Raw genomic sequence first — 20,420 nt, 5'->3', positions numbered from 1 at the left:
AAAAATCAACAAGACCTATTTTTACGAACGATCTAAGAATATTTCATGTTAATGGTTTTATTTAGATTTTTGATATGTCTTAATTGTGAATCAAATTAAACTTATTTATATTATTTTGTTTCAAAGTTTGATCTGGCCCCCCTAAATCTAATGTTCGTGTTCCGCCCCTGATTGGGTGGGCAAATTACGACTAGGATGCAGCCTACCCCTCAAAGCGTCTTGTTTTGGCAGGTGGCTCGATGTCCTAAGGGGTGTGGAGGGTTACCCGTTACTATGTCGTTACTTGTTTTGCAAGGAGGTAGTGACCCATCCAAGGTTCGAGGTAGACAAGTTGGTTGACTATCGACTCTTTTTTGACAAGATGACACTTTGCCTCTAATAGGTTTGTGGTTCGCGGAGTATTTCAAAGCTCGTTTTTCATCCACATAATTCAAAGGCAAGGTGTTTTTATTTGTCTCCCCATCAGACACACTAAAAGTTGCCGACTTACAACTAGTCTTCAATAACTCAGTAAGTCATACGACAAAAATATAGTCCAAGTGTTATTGTTGTATATTTAAGACCAGAGAGTTTTATGGTAGATACTAGGTGTACAACAAATACATTGCACAAATATCAGATTTTGACCAATTCAACATGTATAAAGTAATTTACCAATTTTATAATAATTTTTAGTTTACAGTTAAATTTATTATTTATGAAGTGCGATCTTTTTGTGACATAAGTATCATGGGGCAGAATAGTATGTGATTACAACAATCACATCGAGTGAACGTCATAGCCTAGCGAAACTATCATAAAAACCAGACTCTTTTTAAGCTTTGCATGTTTCGGCATAAAGCAAACCAATTCTCTCTTGTTTGCCAATTTTGTTCGTATATTAATCAACAAATATCAACAACAAAGTGCATGACATGCATTTGGGAAAACACTTTGGATCACCATTTCATTGGAATTAGCCCTATCATATATGATGATAAAAGGGTATATATCAACAATACATTCTTACATCCTTGATAAAAACCATATCTATGATTTCCCACTTTCTATTTTTTTCATCTCCTAATATGAGTGGAAAGATTTGGTTATTAACGTCCATGACTACTGCTAGAAACATAGTTTCAAGTATTTCCCTTTAATGTGGTCACCGTCAATGAAAATAGTAGGACACAAACATGTTTTAAACGCTCGAATATACAAATAGTAGATTAGTAATAACTCAAATAACTTTATACCATGTAGAAAAAAGTGTGCAAAAGAATTCTTCTCACACAACTAGTAGTGACAAAAAAATATTCAAATTGATTGTTGTCATTTGTATTTATATGTGTAATAGTCTTTGGATTCGTCTTTTCTAAATTGTAATAATATAGAAGTCCTACATACCTTTCTTTGGGGGCATCTCAAAAGATTTAGAGCATACAAAATTTTCCTCTATGTTTGCCATTATGATATATGAACATTAAAGCGGTTAATTAGAGTTTGTCATAATTGCTTCCCTCGTAACATATATCTTTACTATAACCTATAGTGTACCTTAACAAGTGACCAAACACTTTCTTGGTTTCTTGGTGAGGATGGGGATGCATTCTTGTGTTTGAACAAACATGGTTTTCAGATAATTTATGGACTTAAAAAATATTTATAATCTTATCTTTTGTAGCTCTTATCCATCATACATTTTTTAATATAGCAAATTGCTTCAAACATGCATGTTGAAGATGTTGAAAATATGTGACTTTGGTTTGAAATCCCTCGTTAACAAATCTCATTCCCAATGATAGCTTAATATTTTCTTTGCTTTTGAATATTTGTAACAACTAGACATGTGAAGAGGGATTGTGGGCTACATAAATTTTATCTTTTTTATTTTGTAATTCGGCCAACAGTAAGGGATCATGCATTCCCCAATGAGTGGTTTTTAGTTCTTAAAAATTAGAAAATTAATAAGAGTAACTTTCCTTATGGGGTCGTTGAGGTTCAATTCATTATCATCTGATTGAGTCTTGTCATCCTCATATTCGGTGAAACATTATAATTTTTCCATGTGGAAGTAAAATTACATCATCATCCACCATTATGATTTTTTTATGATCGATTATTGATTTATCACCCTTAAATGTTATATTGTCATCAACAACAACCTTATCTTTATATTTAAGATGACTCCCGTTTACAGGCCCATCGTAACAAGAAACATGATTCAATGTCACATGCAAGGTTGTAAAAGTCGTTCGACGTTAGCTAGTCGGTGGACTAGGGTCAAGGGATTAATCGGCTAGACGGATATTAATCGGAGACCATTAATTGCTAAGTTGTTAGATTTTAAAAAATTAAATATGACTAATATCGTATAAAAGTTCATAAATACCACTAATATCATAACAAAATAGGTTAATATCATAAATACAACACTAATCATACCTCAAATAGTTTCTATTGAGATATAACTTCTTCAAAGTGTTAAAATTTCCTCGGGTTCTACTGTTTCAGTCATTTTGTATGCATGGATTAATCGCTAGGTGCTCTCTAATCGGTCGAGTAGCGCCTAGGGATTAATCGGAGATTAATCGAGACCTAATCGAGATTTTTACAACACTTCACAAATAATAAATTACATAATTTGTTACTTCCGGCACCAAATGACTCATTTCTTCTGGAACAATTTTCCCCTTTAAATTTATTAATGCCACTTTCCTGAACATGATTAACAATAAAGAATTGCATTTTATTAGGATGTATAGTAGTTACAAAACTAAAAAAATATCTACATCACTATCATCAATAATTTTCATAACTTTGTTTGATCCGATCCATTGAAAAGAAAAAAGAATATGATTAGTATGTAACTTGAACTTCGAAACAACCAACTAAATCAACATAGAAAAGTTTATATCATTAGTTAAATCTACACGACATCATATATATAGTATGGACTAATATATTACATAGACCCGTTTATTCACTTCTATTTCCCTCAACTACAAACAAGTACTCTAAAAAATTAGGAACTCATTTTAATAATAGAAAGCTAGTCTAAATAATTTGCATTTACTCTATTCAAATGGGAGCAACGGTGCTAGAAATACCTTACTCTTGTGACTTTGAAACAACACTCTGGAATGTCATTATATTTCAAACGGTATTATAGAAAACACAATATCAGTCTAAAATGTATGATGTCAAATTCTAGAATATCTTTACACCACATCACACCAATTATCACCAACACCGAAATGACCTTTACTAGTCCAGAATGTGACATTCCACATATGTTGGTTATTTTCAAATTCTAAGACAAAGAAGTTTTTTTGTAAATATTCTCATTTATGTGGTTTAGTTTAGTTAATATCCCTTTTTTCTAATGTAAAAATGAATAGATTAACATAAAAAACATAAAAAAAAACATTAATGTTGGTTAACTTAATATACTTATTACAAAAAGAAAAATATTGCATTTGTAACTTTTGAAAAATTTCGAACATTGTTTTTTTTGCATTTGCAAGAGTTATTTGGCCCATTTGAGACAAATACTAATGTAGTGGGGTTTATAATGACTCTGACATTGGATATAGTGTTGTTTGGTATGACAGTTGTTGGTGAGCCGTAAATGATATTTTGAGAACAATGTTGTCGAGTCCAACATAGGTATATCAACATCTATTAAAATCAAGTTTTTCCAACTATATTTCACATATATTTGAGGATCATGATGAATACAAGTGTATCGTAGGGTCGATGAATCTTCGTTGGACTCATAATTTGGGAACAACGGAGTAAATATATCCGATAAAGAAGAACCACTAGAAATGGAAATACGAGAATGTGGACGAAAAGTAGTGTGCTGACCTATTCCTCCATTGATAGTTACTTACAAACTTTTAGTTTACGTATAATGTTTTCTTGATAAGAAAATAATTCGAACTTAACTTTGGTTTTTCCAAAATCTATATTCGATGATATGTATAAAAAGAAACTACACATTTAGAACTATTCACAACAATTTGTGTAACACCCCAGTTTTTTCAAAATTTCAAATGCTATGTTATAAAATCTTTTCGGGAATTAACCTGCATTTAATAAAAACTCGGTCCCACAAAAACATTTACAATTAAAATATTGGTTGTTACTGTTAAGCATCAATACAACTATAACAAGCGAATAAGAATTAGATTAATACAATTAATAATGAACTTAACAAGTTCCCCTCCATTCTCTATCTATTAACTTCTAACTTCCATATATCATCTTTTATCCTTAAGTGCAACCTGAAATACATGAAATTAAAAAGAGATATGCAAGACAAAATGTCTTGTGAGATATGCAAGTTTGTGACCCAAAACCTTTATCACATTTTTCTTAAAAAAATTTCAAGCATTTTAATGAAAATCATTTCATACATATCATAACACATAATATCATATCATTTCATAAGACATTTATCCATATTCCATTTCCTTTTATCATTAAGGGTTAATTTCGGTTTAAACTGTTGTCATTTTTATACTTAGGGTCTTCGTCCAATAAAGGAACCACTCTCAAGCCTAGAACAAGGTGGAAAGTACAAAATCAGTCCCCCAAGGCATCATTTCCATTAGGACATCTACTTCGTTAAAGGGAAGGTACCACCCTAGTATATTGCTTTAGATCTCATTACGAGGACATCATGGCTTGAGCAATATATTCTTGTCATTAGTTTCCATTTCTTATCATTACTTTCCATGCTTTACACATTTTGTACGATAGTATCAAAATAATCATTTCAAAAGTAAAACATCTATACTTCAAACATTTCAAACACATTCATTCTTTCAAAACGTTCTTTGCTTTCAAAACATTCTTGCTTTCAAGACGTTCTTTCAAAATATTCCTTTCAAAAGTATTTAACACTCTCATTTTAAAACGTTTAATATATCAAAGCATTGGTATTTCATTATCATAAAATCATTTTACCATGTACCCCAAAGTGGGAAAATGCCAACACATACTCACCTTAATCACAAGAAGGTTAGCTAATCCTCTTCTAGTTCCTTTCCATAGAACAACACTCTTTAACACTACCTATACAATATATGTATATAATTTATTAAAATGACCAAAATACCCCCATAGGTTCCATTACTAAATTTTATTGCTTCAAACTATTCCTTATGTAAAAATATGAATTTAGGTGAAAACCGTGCGTAAATCCAAGTCCGTATGCAAAAGTTAGAAGGAAATCGGTGAATACTTCACAAAAGGAAACACGGTCGTGTTTCTTTTTTCCTTGAGAAAACGCGGTCGTGTTTTTAGGTCTGCACACACCCAAATCTTGATTTTTCTCAAAATAATACTCTACTTTGCATAGTTCTTAATGGTGTACCAGGCCGGTAGTCCAAGGAAATCCATTACTGGCTTGATACTTACCAGATCGGCGATACATAAACCACGACTTATCACGAACGAATCTAAAGTCCAATACATCGTACACAAGTATCGAAACCATATCCCAGGAAATATGAAAAAGAGATGGTACAAAACAATAAAATAACAAGGAAAGGATAAGACAGGTGCTTGCCCGTGGACCGGATAATAGATGAAGGATCGGGCAGGACTATAAACCTTTCTAACAATGAGTGGCCCATAAATACCCCAGAGACACGATATCCAGAAGGGGACAGGGTAAGGTAAAGAGAACTATATATAGAATTAAGGCAACACTAAGAATCTCAATCTAACTTAGGCATTAGAGAGTTATGCCAAGGTCCAACCCTCGGTCTGGCTATCTGACCTAGCACTTGTTTATCTTTTGCAGAGTTGATTCCCGAACACTTATTAGACTAAGACCTTTAGGTGATAGTGCTAAGAACACACCTGGAGTTTTCCATAACAACAGTTCTTAAAGACCATTTTCCAATTCACTTTGTACTATTGTATAGGTTCTCACACATGATTAGGAGGTGTTTTATCATCTTAAAACACTATACTTAATCCAATTACAAATTCTAAAACTCACATAATTTGTTCCTAACTCATTGACACCCATATGAATGTTATTAAGTACATAAAAACACAACCAATCCCATTATAAGTGCTTAATTTAACTATGGAATCCTTAATTTCATTATTACATTCTAAATGCTTGTGAACACTCAATTGAAAGGGTTAAGATCCCAATAACACTCTTTAACCAATATGACTTATTACCAAATCATTTAATACATCATTGGGTGTTGTCAAGTGTATAAAACATGTTATAACCCAATCCAATCCCATCCCAAGCTCTTAATAATAAAAGAATTGTCCAATTCCATAGCGAAATCCCAAAATGCCCTTATAGATAAAAACTCCATAAATTCAACTAAAGATCATTAAAGTCTTTATGTTTTTGCGTTCAAATCATATTATTTATATTAACTCATGTTTATGAGTATCATATAGTCATCAAATGCTCATATATAAAGGATTCCATTGTTGTCATCACAATTTCCCCAAAACCATCTAAAATCCATGTTTATGCAACATTCTACCATCATGGATGTGTTTGAGCATTCCAATTGGATTCATTGTCCTCAAATAACATATAGGTCATTGAATTCATTCCATACTAACTTATTGATACAAAATCCCTAAATTAGATTTCTAGGGTTCATGGAGATTCTTACCCAAATCATCAAACCCGTCAATAGGGCGATTGGATTGATATTAGAACCATAGAAACTACTCAAGGGATGTTAGAAAACCAAACGCTAATCATCAATTGAATCCAAAATTAACATTAGATTTGAACTCAAAAATAGAGCTAAAAGAGAAGGATTTATAACTTATTAGCCTTTGATTGCTTCTCTTCCTGTATGGAGGCTTTAAAACTTGTTTGAGTCAAACCCTAGATGGATAAAGATAGAGAAATAATCATGGGAGAGTTCTTGGTTTCCAAATACGATTAGAAGAGAGTGTCGGGATTGTATGTGCATTTTATTCCTCTTATCATCCTAATTTAGTAAGATTCCGAAAATGCCCTTACTCTCCTTGATTTTGGGTAATTTTCCAACATAATTAATGATTTTTCTCTATCTTTCCAGCCTTGTAACTTGGCCATACAAACTCCGATTTGGGAAAATTTTGGAAAGTCTGTTAGGAGTACTATTAGTCCTATGTTACTTGTTTCGTTTGAATATGTCCAAAATTGGAATTATTCAACTGTGATGTAACACCCAAAGTTTTGAAGGCCAAGAAAGGAAAGAAAACCCTAATTTTTAGGGGCGACTCGGCGAGTCCAAGGAGGAACTCGGCGAGTCAGAGCGGGATCCGGGTCGAGGAGTAAGTGACCGACTCGGCGAGTCGGCCAAGGTGACTCGGCGAGTCTGGTCTGTGCGAGGAAAACCCTAATTCCGGGAGTTGTATCCTATTTAGAGGGTGTTATGTCCCTCCCTCAGCCCCCATATCATCCCAGAGAACCTGTAAACCTTATTTTTTCGTGTGAGCTTCCATCATTTGAGAGAAATAACTTGGGAGGAAGGAAACTTTGGAAAAGAGCTTGTAGATCAAGAAGGTTGCTTCAAAGGAGAGGTGTGTGCTCGAGATCTACTTCAGTTTGTGTTCATCTTGGAGCTCGGGGAGCAAGTAGAGCAGGGTTCAGTGAGTGGTCGGGCAGCAGCTAGTGGGATCATCAGCAAGTTCAGCCAGTGCAGGTGAGTTTCCCTTTGTATGAATGGGTCTACGGCCACAATGTCGGCCCATGTAGTTATGAGTAGAAGACCCGGGGGTTAGCCCTAGGCACAGTATGCTAGTATGATATTCGGACGAGGTCCAATGATAGAGGGCGGGTGCCCAAGAAATGGTTTATGTGATAGTTATACTTGTTGTATGTGTGATGCTTGTATGTGCCTGGTAGGGGGTGAGTGGGGGCGAGGTCCCGTATCTCACCAATAGCAGAGTGTGGATGGTGTTCCACATCTCAGTAGCAGCAGTCCAGAGGCGAGGCCCAAGATAGGAAAGGAGTGAGGATGGGCGGGGCCGTATCTCACTATCAGCCGGAGTATGGACGAGGTTCCATAACTCATCAGTAGCAGGACCTGGGCAGGGCCCGGAGATAGGCGAGGCCTTAGAGCAAGAGCTGTTAGTATATGTTTAGCTTATGTGATGTTACGTGATATATGTATGTGCTATTATATGTTAGTGGGCGGGGCCCTGTGACAGGCGAGGCCTAAGTGAAACAAATATGTATCCGAGCGGGGCTTGAAGCCAGGCGGGGCCTGGAGCGGCGGGGCCGTTGTAGCGGGCGAGGCCCGAAGTAGGGGGCGAGGCCCCGGATAGCGGGCGTGGCCCAGTATGTGCAGTATGTGGTTATGCTTGGTATGTGGTAAGGTGGGGAACTCACTAAGCTTCGTGCTTACGGTTTTCAGTTTTGTTTTCAGGTACTTCCAGTAGCGGAGGGAGGAGCTCGGGGTGATCGCATGGCCCACACCATAGATTAGTCAGTCTGGGAATGTTTACTCTGATAATGAACATGTGTTTTGAAAACTTATACTCAAATTATGTTTTGGAATGATGACTTTGTTTAAAGTAATGTTTTATTAAAAGAAATTTTTGGTCTTGAATTTTGGGTCGTTACATGTGAACATGGAAAGTCAGAATATTATAACATTTCAAATGGTTAATCTACAATTTTCAAACAACCATATCTCATTCGTTATACATCCATATTTTCTGACTCTTTTTCCTATGTATTCTTTGTTTTATGGAATACAACGTTCCATGATAATGTTATTTATAATTAACTATAGATATCGACTTATTAAACTCCAAAGTTGGTACCTTGTAACTGCCAAATTTCCAAATCAACTTTCATTAACTTTTTATCCAACTTTGCAACCTTGTAGATTCTTCGTATGAACACCTTTTAAGTTGATTATTTTTATATTGCTTCGTTTGCAAATCCATTACAAGTTTCCTTTGTACCCTCTCTCCTTACCTTTCCTCTAAGTTTCACTTTTATGGTCTCAGAGTTGGAATTTTATCACTTTTACATGGAACTACAAATTTTGTATTATTTTCCACTTTTTCCCTTGAAAAATCATATAACTTGTAAAATGGTGACATATTTACTATTATATCCCTTATTGGTTATGTAAGATAACCAATTTACCTCTTTGACAATTTTGTCATTTATTACCATTAGTCATTTTCCAACTTATTTCCATTTCTTTCTCAATTTCTAAACATCCAAATTTTGGATATTACCATGGGCGGACGCAAGAATAAGTAGTAGTAGGTGCACAAAAAAAAATTCTGATCAAATATAACAAAAAAAAGTTACGAGTGCATTAAACATAACAAATTTCTCTAGACAAACTTCGTGAAGGGCAAAGTGTTCTTTTCATGGGCAGGTTCTAGGTCTTGTTGAGCTTGTTTCCGTTTTGGTTGTGGTCGTACAAAGTTTTGAAGACTTATTACCAAAATTTCATTCCGAATTAATGCATTTTTATAAGTTCAATTGTTTAGAGCAATATATATTATACAAATACCAATTAATAAATGCATTTGTAAAAGTTCGATACATTTTGCTTGACAAAACAAACAAATCAATTCAAAATGTAGAATGAGACATGAATTGAGTTAACCTAAATTTTAATAATTATGAAGATAAGCATTTGTTTAGTTTGAAACATATGTAATGCATTTTTATAAGTTCAATTGTTTAGAGCAATATATATTATACAAATGCCAACTAATAAATGCACTTGTAAAAGTTCGTGGGAGCATATGTTTGCTAATGAAAAAAAATGATTTTTACTAAATTGTTGTCAAGTTAATGAAAAAGCAAACGATTAAGATATGAATTTTAAACGATAAGGAAAGTAATTTAATTGAGTTTTACTGAAAACGGCTTAAATTTTAACAAGCTATATTCACCAAGCCCTTTTTGTTGGCTAGATATTTTTGGGGGCAAATAACAAATTGTACATAAAAGTAGAAGTAAATGTAAAAATAAATAAAAAAAATTGTCGTGGGCAAGGAAAAGTGAATGTAAGAATAAATAAATAAATAAATAAAAAACTTGTTTTGGGAAGGAATCGAACTGAGCCATTTCCCAAAGAAGAAATTTAATCCGCGCCTTTGACCAACTTAACCATCCTAACTTTTGATAATATGTATGAATTGCAATAATAATAAACTCGTTTCTTTATAGGTGCATAATAATAAAAAAAAACTTTTTTTTACATTAATACGAAAAAATCTAGTAGTTGCCTGTGCAACCCCGTGCACCATTATAGATCCGCCCCTGAATATTACAATTCGCGGTTTGCATTAACAATGTGATGGTATGCAACCTCTTGCATTAGTAACACACATTTTAATTAACTATATATCTTCGAGAATGATACACAATTTGGATTAACATATTCATGTGGAACGTCGGGCTCATAAATGTACCTTGTGAATAACAAAAACGATTGGCATAAACATTTTATCATTTAAATTATCGTGAATGTTTCGACTATTGTGAGGAGGTACTTACAAGATGCGTGTGAGGCAAACATTTACTTTATAATCCTGATGGAGCTATTTGATGCTTGTTCATTCATTACTTTGTCTTGTTAAAGACTTATTCACCATTTTTATCAAGTTACTGAAGGATGATGCAGTTGATACTAGATGAAATCCAAAGTTGTCACTGTGGTGTCGAAGCTCTATTGTTCACGTCATTGACTCCTTTAAACCTGGTAGAAAGGTTTTGAGGTGTCCTAATTACATGGTTTATGTAACAAATATATTGGTAGGAAGTGCAATGGATTGATACTTTTGTTCATTTTAGCTACGTTTGATGGAATAAGAGAAAAGACCATAAATATTTTATTTTTATAAATGAGGAACTAACTTTACAAAGCTACAAATATTTATCTCTTGACAGAAGAAATATGCCAAAGGTAAATGAATGAATGAAATACAATTAGAATTGAAGAAGCATAATGAAATTTTAGAATTGTTTTTGTCACGGCCTTAGTGGTTTTTATAGTGTATGGTAATACTTATTTTTATTTGTGAAATGCTTGTTTTATTTGTGAAAATACCTATAATGGCTTTACCACGATAGTTTATTATTGGAAAGTTTATCATCTAATTGTTGTTCATTTTTATAGTAAAAATATCAAAATTCCAACAAATCAAACAAACAGATAATCTACAATCCAAAAATCCAGTAATCTTTTTTTTTTGAACCGACAAATAAGAGGCATATATATTAAAGAAAAACATGTTAAACAACCCAGCAAGGAGCTAGGAGATACAACAAGTAAAAGACACAAACGGAAAGAAGATAGCTACAACCCTATAAAAGGGTTAGTACACCAATCCGCCCAACTAATCGCCTCTGTTTTCCCCCTGTATTTGACCCACATATACATTGTAGATATGATGATATCTGCCACTTTTGTTGGTTGCATCCTCTTGTTGTTGAATAATCTATCATTTATCGTCTTCCAAATACTCCATAAGTATCCATAACAAATCCCCAATAATCTTCGCTTTTTTTTTTTCGGGCAATTGCCCCAGTTTGACGCATAACCTATAACATCATGTACAGTCGTAAGGTCTCTAAAGGATACCTGACACCATATATAACATCCAGTAATCGAGACAAATTTTACGTTATGTTACAAAACAAATTGTTACATCGACAATCCAACATAACATACAAAATAAAAATAAATAAAAAATGCAAACTAACATGAATGTCAACATTGAAGAGGCAATAAATACACGTCTCTCCACCACTTGGTAGAGAACAAATTATACATATATTTTCATAATTTTAATGGATCGATGTAGGCCTTCAGTTGAAGAAGAAAATTCATGATCACTGAAGAATGAAGATCCTCTAGAATCGACAATGTGTGCCTTAAGTAGAGGCAAGTTCGCGCTATGACTCTTGTTAGTTGTTTGTCTTTTAGTTCATAAAAAATAATTTGTAGATAGTTATTCACTAAAAATGAATATGAAATGACTACATGTTGAAATCTTTTTAAGCTGCTCTGTAACTAAATTAAAAACAATACAAAACAAACAAGATTAATATCTATTCAACAAAACGAGTGAAATGTAGATTGTTTAAAATAAAAAATTATTTAACAACTTACTTGGAAATAGTACACAATATATAGTAAATTACTATCTTCGTGTGCATTAACTTCTTCAAAACATATTTTAAGAAAGTACAACTTCTTCGATGATATATGTTTTGTATTGTATTGGTTTTTCGACATCATCGACTAAGAATACATAAAAATTGTCCTCATGAGTACGCAATAAGTTTTCTCACAAGAACATAACATTTTTTTTTTGGAAATGAGTGTTATCGTTAATCCACAGGGTTTATGTGGTTTTATTTTTAGAAGAGACTAAAATCTCTATCTTGAAATACACTATTTATTTTGTGATCTTAGTGAATAACTTTTATCTACACATCAGATTTTAATTGGGGCATGATAGTGATTTAGGTATTGTTTCTTCTTTTCTTAAATGTACTTAATGTACAAAAAGATTAACGAATTCAATTATATATATAGCCATTAAGTAAATTATATAGCCTTAATTTTTTACTTAATGTTAACAAAAACGTCATAGAAAGGGGTTTCATATTTATTTTGCTAATATCCTATAACACGTGTTAGGATTTAATTTTTAATTTTATTATCAGTTTACTCTTTGTTTAATTTAAGTTACTAATCATGTTATTTAACAAAAGAATCTTAAATATGATGATCTACGGTTTAATTTATAATGATTATTAAACAAATGGTAAATTGCTATTTATCAATTTTAAATAGAATGATAATATTCCAAAAGAAACAATATAATATTTATAGAAAAATTATCATTTAGATCAATTTAAATATACTTTATCAATTGTTAATAGAAAATCAGACACTTGATTAGCAAAAGTTGTGTTAATAAAACAAAAGAGACAACAATAAGCAGAGGACATGATACTCATGATAGTGATTTAGTAAGCAAAAACTGTACGCAGAAAACAAAGGAAACAACAAACTGAGGATTACGATACTATTATAATCATTGAAGAAACATAGCCCCACCACTTTGAGTCTTTGAGTACTAGTGTTCACAAGGCTACATTTTTTTTGCTGGATTCACCCTCAATAAGGATTACATGTGATGTTAACAAAATCCTCCCATCAATATATATATTTTTTTCAGTTGTGCCATATTACGTTTTGCATTAATCCCAACATCATCATGTAATATCTAACATTTTATTAAAATGGTCTCATTTAACATATCATTAATTAAAATTTTTGTAGTCTAACGGTATCAAATGTTGAAAAAATATCCTTAAATTGTAAAGAATTCATTCCCCTATAAATATATTCATAAAATTATAAATTAATAATATCAACTATAATAAATGAGATTTATTTTGCCACATGTCAATCTCTTATGAATTTTTACACCTATCATTTTGTGATATTTTTGAAAATAAATAATATCTACATGTAAATTTCTGATTTTTTCTTCAAATTTTAAAATTAAAAGTCACATAATACTTACATTTATATATATGTAAAGTATTAAATATAATAAATGTGATATTAAATTGCAATTAATATGTTTTCTTTATTCTTTATTTTGAAATTTTATTTTAAAAAATACTTATTGTTCACCCTTTGATATTTTTTTTAATCAACCTATAATTCACGGGTTTTACACCTAATACATATATAAAATAAGATAATGGGACCCACAATTGATTAAATGGTCTTGCAAACAAATTTGAAATGGAGTATTGACATGATGTCACTTTAAAATAAAAGCCGATTCAAAACTTGAAAGTGGTTATTTATAGGGTGATGCATGTGCACTTAACCAAACATTGAGAGATTCAGTCATATTTTGATCATAATAATTATTTTCCCTTCAATGACATGAAACTTTATGTTTTAATGATTTTAAGTAGTGGTTGGTTAAATTTATATGTAATTAAAAAAACATTTATTACATATATATAATGTATGTATGTATATATCATTGAATAACAATTGAACCGTGGTTGGCCACATGGGATTTGATGAGCTGCTCTGTGTATGTATTCCGCTTTTCTTTTCTTTTGTACATGACAATGTTAAATCTTCCACTCTATCAATAGCAATTAGCAAACGCTATTTGTGTTTTTTTTTTTTTTTTTTTTTTTTTTTCAAAATGTGGAAGCAAAAATACATAAATTGCATGTATATCTTCAACCCATTTTCAAACAACCTTCATATCAAACACATAAAATATTAATTAATTAAAATAAAAAACAAAAACCAAAACTTTAAATTAAGGTTAATTATATAGAAAACGGTTTTTCGGATAAAACGTCAATTTTATTTATTTATTTTTTATAAAAAAAACCCTTACATTTTTTTTTCCGATTTGGCGTTTACATTTTTCCATTTTTTTATTTGGCCTTTTCATTTTTCCATTCTTTCTATATCGGCCTCACATTTTTATATATTTCTGGATTAAACCATAACTTTATATTTTTACCATTAAAAAAATCTTCACATTTTTCCATTTTTCTCCGAATTGGCCCTCACGTTTTTTTTTTAAATTAAACATCAACTTTATTCTTTTACTAAAAAAAACTTTATAATTTTCCATTTTCTTCGTTTGGCCTTCATATTTTTTCAGTTTGGCCATCACAATTTTCTATATTTTTGGATTAAACCACAACTATTTTTCCCCCTAAAACCTTTGCATTTTTTCATTTTTTTTGGTTTGGCCTTCATATTTTTCTATTTTTTTCGATTTGACTCTCAAATTTTTCTATTTTTCTGGATTAAACCTCAACTTTAATTTTTTTCTTCTAAAAAACCTTTGCAATTTTCAACTTTATTTTATTATTAAAAAACCATTACATTTTTATGTAAAACCAAAAGATTACCAGTAAACCCGTAAACCTACTAAAAGGCCAAGTCAAAAAGAATGGAAAAACATAAGGTTTTTAACATAAAATATAATTGAAGTTTAATCCCAAAAAAAAAACCAATATATAGGATCATTTACAAAAACCTAAATAAGTTTGGGTACCTGTTAATTAGGTCTTAAGTTCAGTGATCCTCCTATCGTTTCCACACTGATTTGGCTTCCCAGCACACCTCTATATACATCTCAACTTTAAATTAAATCCTTATAAAATGTTCCATTCACATTTTATGAATAATAATATAAAACTTAAAAACAATAAAATAATACGTACCCTAAACTCCTGTTGAAAAGATCTAGGCACATTCTCCTTTAACCCCTAAACACATTTTTTTTTTCTTTTAAATACAACAATTACCAAATAGCAATACTATACATAAATACGTAGAGTATAAAATTTATAAAAAAACTAACCTTACTCAAACGAGGTGGCCTTACAAAGGATATAACTTTAGTATCCGATTCATTTTTCAAAGAAAGCTGCCATAATCACATAACTTTAGTATCTGACTAAATCAATAACTATCAAACAACATTTTATAAATTTGTATAAATTTGTTATATGAAAGTTTTTACCTTTTTGAATAACTCTATTGGTGGCATATGTGAATTTTGCTTTGAGTTTAACATAAATCCACCTTCTTTAATTGGGTGTACCTATGAGAAAAAAAGCTAATTAGCTTTACAACATCATATATTCTAATATTCATATATTACAATTCTAATTTATCATTATTATTGATTTATTTTGTAATGTTGTCTCCACCTTGGCACTATTGGAAGCTTTTAGATTATTTGGTGATCTGGATTTATCATTTCCAAAGTTTTTGCTGCAAAAAATAACAAAACATTTAAAAAAAATTTAAACCTTAATTCCAAAATAATAAAAGTTATCTAACCTCTGAATCAGTATCTCTTCAATCATTGGAGGAGCGGATTTTTGTTTACAGAGTGTTAAATTATCACAAGCATTAACTTTTCTGTTGAATGATTGTGATTTAAGATTGTTTGCTTTTGGTTGTTGAAATGCTTCAGGTTTATTATGGGACCTAAATATAAAAAAAAACAAGATGTATAAATATAAAATTATAAATAGTTACTTTATACAATATAAATGACACAAATGTTAGAAATAGTACCTAAGCTTTTGAGCTTTTCCTTCTGTTACCAATTCAGGTTTTTGAGGAATTGTAGTTTTATTACATCTAGAATTTGAGTTGCTCTCCATTTCTGCAACCTTCTTCACAATCTTGTGAATAAATGTAGTGCGATGTTTCAATTGGGCAACCTATTTTATAAGAAAAAAAAGAAAATTGAAATTGTTGTTTGATGTTTTTAAAGATGGATGATTTGAAGTAAATGCTAGTTTTTATACCTTACGCAAATAACCAATTTCTAGCTTTTGTCTTTTGGTAGGTTGGTTTGAAGATATGCTAGGAGGAGATGTTAACTTTTCACCAGGGCTAACTAATGGCTTCTGCACCCTGTAAGGTGATAAATAAGAAAATAATGAAATTTTTTAAAAAGAATTATGTGATGAAAAGAAGGAGAATAGAACCAGAGAAAATATGAACACCTTCCATGGCCTCCAGAATGTGTGTTTGTGTCACGCTCTTTATTTTGTTTGGCTAAATGACTAGCAGTTGGTTTCATGAATGATGAACCACTTGGTTTAGATGAGTTGACTGTGGACTTTGACTTGGATTTTGAATTGTCTTGAGGCATATGATTATGATGCTTCACACCTGAATCAGGAAAAGATGTAGCTTTGATTATTAATGTGTATTGATGGATGGGGCTCTTGTGTTCTTTTTCAGTTGAGATATACAGTTAGGAGATTGATGAAGGATTAAGTGGGGCATAGGCCATACCTTTGATTTTTGCTTCTTTTGAGGGGGCTTCATGATCAATGTCACCACCATCTGAAATACTGGATGTACTAGTTTTTTTTCTGAAGCTGGTTTTATGAGATTTCATTTGATTGGCTTTGGCTTTTGCTGCCTTCATCATCTTTAACTTCAGAATGAAGGCTAAAACACCAGAAATTTTAATCGGAAAAAAGTGAGCCAGTTAGATAAAAATCAAAGGCAGAATACAATGCTACAATGAGTACAATCTTTATGCAACAGGTAGCTAATCTGATTAATGTTAAGAAAAACAGCTTACTCCATATTACAATTAAGAAATCAAATTTGAACAGGTAGCTAATCTGATTATGTGAGAGCTCTCGAATTCCATCAGGTATAAAGTTTCAATTCGAAGTATTAAATGCAGATAACAATCACAAAATTTGAAAACTCAATACCGGCTGGTAGCTCGTCAATTTAAAAACGAATTCATGCCAGAAACTGAATCTAGCTAGCGGAGCTCATAATTTATGGATGAAATTATCAGCAGTTCAATTAGTAGTACAATCAGAAAAGTCAATAAACAAACATAAATTAACATATATATAGCTCTCGGAGCGTGATGATTGAAATAAAACATAGTCAACTCCAATCTAATAAACTAAACACGATCACAAATTGAAACGCTTACGAGAAGGTGGATATTCATGAGCGTATCGGAACCAGCTCTCGGCTTCTTCCGCTTCGGATTCCGTTTCGCCTCTCGTAAAATCAAAAAACTGACAAGAATCAAACTCGTATTCGGAATCAATATCATTCGAAAACGAATCTTCATCTGCAAGCAATTCCTGCATAATCTCCATTTCTTCGTCCATTGTCTCCTCCTCTTTTATATTAGCCAAGAACTGGTTCAGAGGAAATCAGGGGAGACGGCGGAGGAAGAATGCAGATTATGCCATTGGAAAGCCCTGGTTCGAGAGATATCAAACTCCGATTAATTTGAAACCCTAAATGTGAAATTAGAAAGAAAGGGGGAATATGAGAGATTGAGAATCGTCGAAGTGAACGGCGAAATTTTCGTGAAGCTTAAAATCGATAGAGACATACATGCGCTGCGCCTGCCTGTGTTTGTAATTGTATCCGTTGTTTAATGAAGCGCCCAGAACTCCCCTTTCCCACTGGTATTTTGAAAATGTGGGGCCAATTTTTATATATATCATTCAACTATTTATTTATTGACTTTGAAGAGTATATTCTTAATAATAATAAAGTTTAAACAAATATATGAAGGAAAAAAAAAGTCAATTTTAATGTATGGCATTGGATTAATTATTTGAACATTTATTTCTATAGGAATTTATAAAAATAATCTGTTTTTTAAAATAGCCAGAAAGAAGAGTTTATCAAAAAATAACCAATGAAACCGCAAAACAAATATGTGGTTTCATCGCATTGTGGTCTTCGATTTAGTTCATTTTCGACCTATAGTCGGCCTAATAGTACGTAGATATAAAAAGTCTGACTTTTTTATTTTTTAAAATCGCAGATGGCTAAGAGTCATTGTGATTTCCTTTAGCCTAACCTGCGAAAAAGCATGTCATTTGACTACAATTTTATACATTTTGACTACGGTTTCTGATGTCTTTGGCTATGATTTCGTAAATTTTCACTTGTCTGTATATAAAATTTAGACTAATCAAAAGGTATGATGTTGTATATTTTCACTAGTCAAAGGGTATGGATTCGTAGTCAAAATAACAAATTGATATGAATTCGTAATACATCTTTAAAAATGGCATACAATATTATACCGATAGGTATGTACCCTTTATAAACAACAATATTACAAATAATACTTATAAAGTTTTATTTACCTCTGTCAAATGTGGGCAAGGGATTGTGCAACATCATAACAATACCCTCAACTTCCCACAATGAGGTAGACCGACGTTGAGTACCCTACTCTAAGGTGTTGTTTGTTTTTTCTGAGGCAAAATGGTTGCAGTCTGCGGACCACATCTGTAGACCTCTGCAGCAGAAGAAGTGGACCAAATGTTTGCAGTCTGCAAAAAGAAGATTGTTTGTTTTTTTAACATCTGCAGACTATTAAAATAAACTAAAATCTAAATAAATTGATTTTTTTAAACTACAAAGTGATTTTTTAATATATTTATGATTTTGTTATAAATAATTAACACATCTAAATAGACTTTTATGTATTATTGTATAAAAATTGAAAATAAAAATGGTACAAATTAACGTATAGATTTGATAAAAACCAATAATTTTGGTCGCAAAGTTATGCCTAAACATTGTAATTAGGAATCAAAGAATTTGATATATAAATGAATGAAAAAAAAATTCGATTTTTTCAATTAAATCAATTAAAAACGTGCAATAATTATTTTTTTTAAAGAAATTAACGATGCTTTATTAAATGATATTTTATAAATTTGGAACAAAAAAAATGATAATATATTATTATTTTTTTATATTTATATAAACAACTTCAACGACCATTATTGTAATAAACTTTTATTTATAAATTTGTTAAAAATATCATGTTTGTGTGGTCGAACTTTTTTTTTAAGTATTATAATTTTTTTTTCAAATTGTTTATCACTAATAAAGTTGGAATAAATATTGTAACATCCCGAGTTCAGGAGTGCAAGTTCAGGGTTCAAAGTGAAATTATGAATGGTCAACTCGGCGAGTCCATGGGTGGACTTGGCGAGTAAGGTCGCGATTCTGGTCGCGTGTTAAGTGGCCAACTTGGCGAGTCGATGGCTGGACTCGGCGAGTTGGTGCTGTGTGGAGAAAACTCTAATCCTAGGGATTGAGCCCTATATAAAGAACATAATACCCTCTCCTCAGCCTCTTTGCTCTCCCTTGAAGTCCAGAAACCCTAATATTCGTGTGTGAGAGTTAGAGAGCGATTTGATCTTGAAGGAGTGTTGTTGAAGAAATCTTTGAAGAGTAAGAGGCTTGGAGCAAGGGGCTTTGCAAGGTTTTGGCTTATTCTTCTGTTGGAGTCTTCTTTGGAGGTAAGGATTCGTTGCTTGAGCTGTTATCCATCTAGATCTATCATTTGTGGGATTTTTGGGAAATTATCTAGTGCTATCTTGAGTTTGGAGGTTGGATCTGAGGTTGCTACCTCAGATCTAGAGTAGTGATGATCCAAAAGAGCATAAAGTCCTTGTTCAAGAGTTGTTGATGAAGCCTTTTAGTCCCAAACCTTAGCCAAGAGTGTATTATGCTTAGATCTCCTTGGATTCACGTAAAGTTTGCTACTTTACGTGATGGATGGCTTGTATAAGAGTAGATCTATGGATTTGAGACCCTGCATGGCTTGGAAAGCCTCTGTATGGGTTAAGAGCTAGTGGTACTCGGCGAGTCACATGGGTGTACTTGGCGAGTTGCATGAAGATGGGCATCAACTCGACAAGTTGGAAGAACAACTTGGCGAGTTGGTTGAAGATAGCCTTGGATTCTACGAGTCTGTTCTTGGGCTCGGCGAGTCTGGTCGTGAGGTCCTAACCTTTTCTGGTTAAGCTGTGAATCGGTGAGTCAAGGGATAACTCGGTGAGTTGAGTACGGTTAGACTCAGAG

At 32.2% G+C, this 20,420-nt stretch overlaps 1 protein-coding gene across 2 annotated transcripts; it reads right to left on the bottom strand.

Moving 5' to 3' along the window:
* Nucleotides 1-13,957: 13,957 nt before the first annotated feature.
* On the bottom strand, nt 13,958-17,917 carry LOC111901751 (protein TPX2). Of its 2 annotated transcripts, none has more exons than XR_008226825.1 (12): nt 17,503-17,917; nt 16,836-16,994; nt 16,541-16,709; nt 16,340-16,448; nt 16,104-16,252; nt 15,864-16,013; nt 15,731-15,794; nt 15,541-15,621; nt 15,379-15,444; nt 15,239-15,283; nt 15,070-15,154; nt 13,958-14,253 (listed from the first exon to the last, which is right to left on the bottom strand). XR_008226825.1 is itself a non-coding variant. In XM_023897630.3 (12 exons), the coding sequence occupies exons 1-11, from the start codon at nt 17,684-17,686 to the stop codon at nt 15,077-15,079; spliced, it is 1,239 nt and encodes a 412-aa protein (XP_023753398.1). In that variant the 5' UTR covers nt 17,687-17,916; the 3' UTR covers nt 13,958-14,253; nt 15,070-15,076. The 2 variants fall into 2 exon arrangements, 1 of the variants encoding a protein (XP_023753398.1); XM_023897630.3 differs by having other exon boundaries at nt 15,070-15,139; nt 17,503-17,916.
* Between the last annotated feature and the right edge of the window lie 2,503 nt (nt 17,918-20,420).

Source organism: Lactuca sativa, chromosome 9 (assembly GCF_002870075.4).
Source record: "Lactuca sativa cultivar Salinas chromosome 9, Lsat_Salinas_v11, whole genome shotgun sequence".
Taxonomy (NCBI): Eukaryota; Viridiplantae; Streptophyta; class Magnoliopsida; order Asterales; family Asteraceae; genus Lactuca; species Lactuca sativa.
This window is presented reverse-complemented; position numbering and strand designations above follow the sequence as displayed.

Coding starts and splice junctions, on each gene's coding strand:
- LOC111901751 (XM_023897630.3), bottom strand. CDS start 17,686: ATGGACGAAGAAATGGAGATTATGCAGGAATTGCTTGCAGATGAAGAT. Junction 16,449..16,540: donor CATTCTGGAGGCCATGGAAG/GTGTTCATATTT, acceptor ATCACCTTACAG/GGTGCAGAAGCCATTAGTTA. Junction 16,253..16,339: donor AAATTGGTTATTTGCGTAAG/GTATAAAAACTA, acceptor CTTATAAAATAG/GTTGCCCAATTGAAACATCG.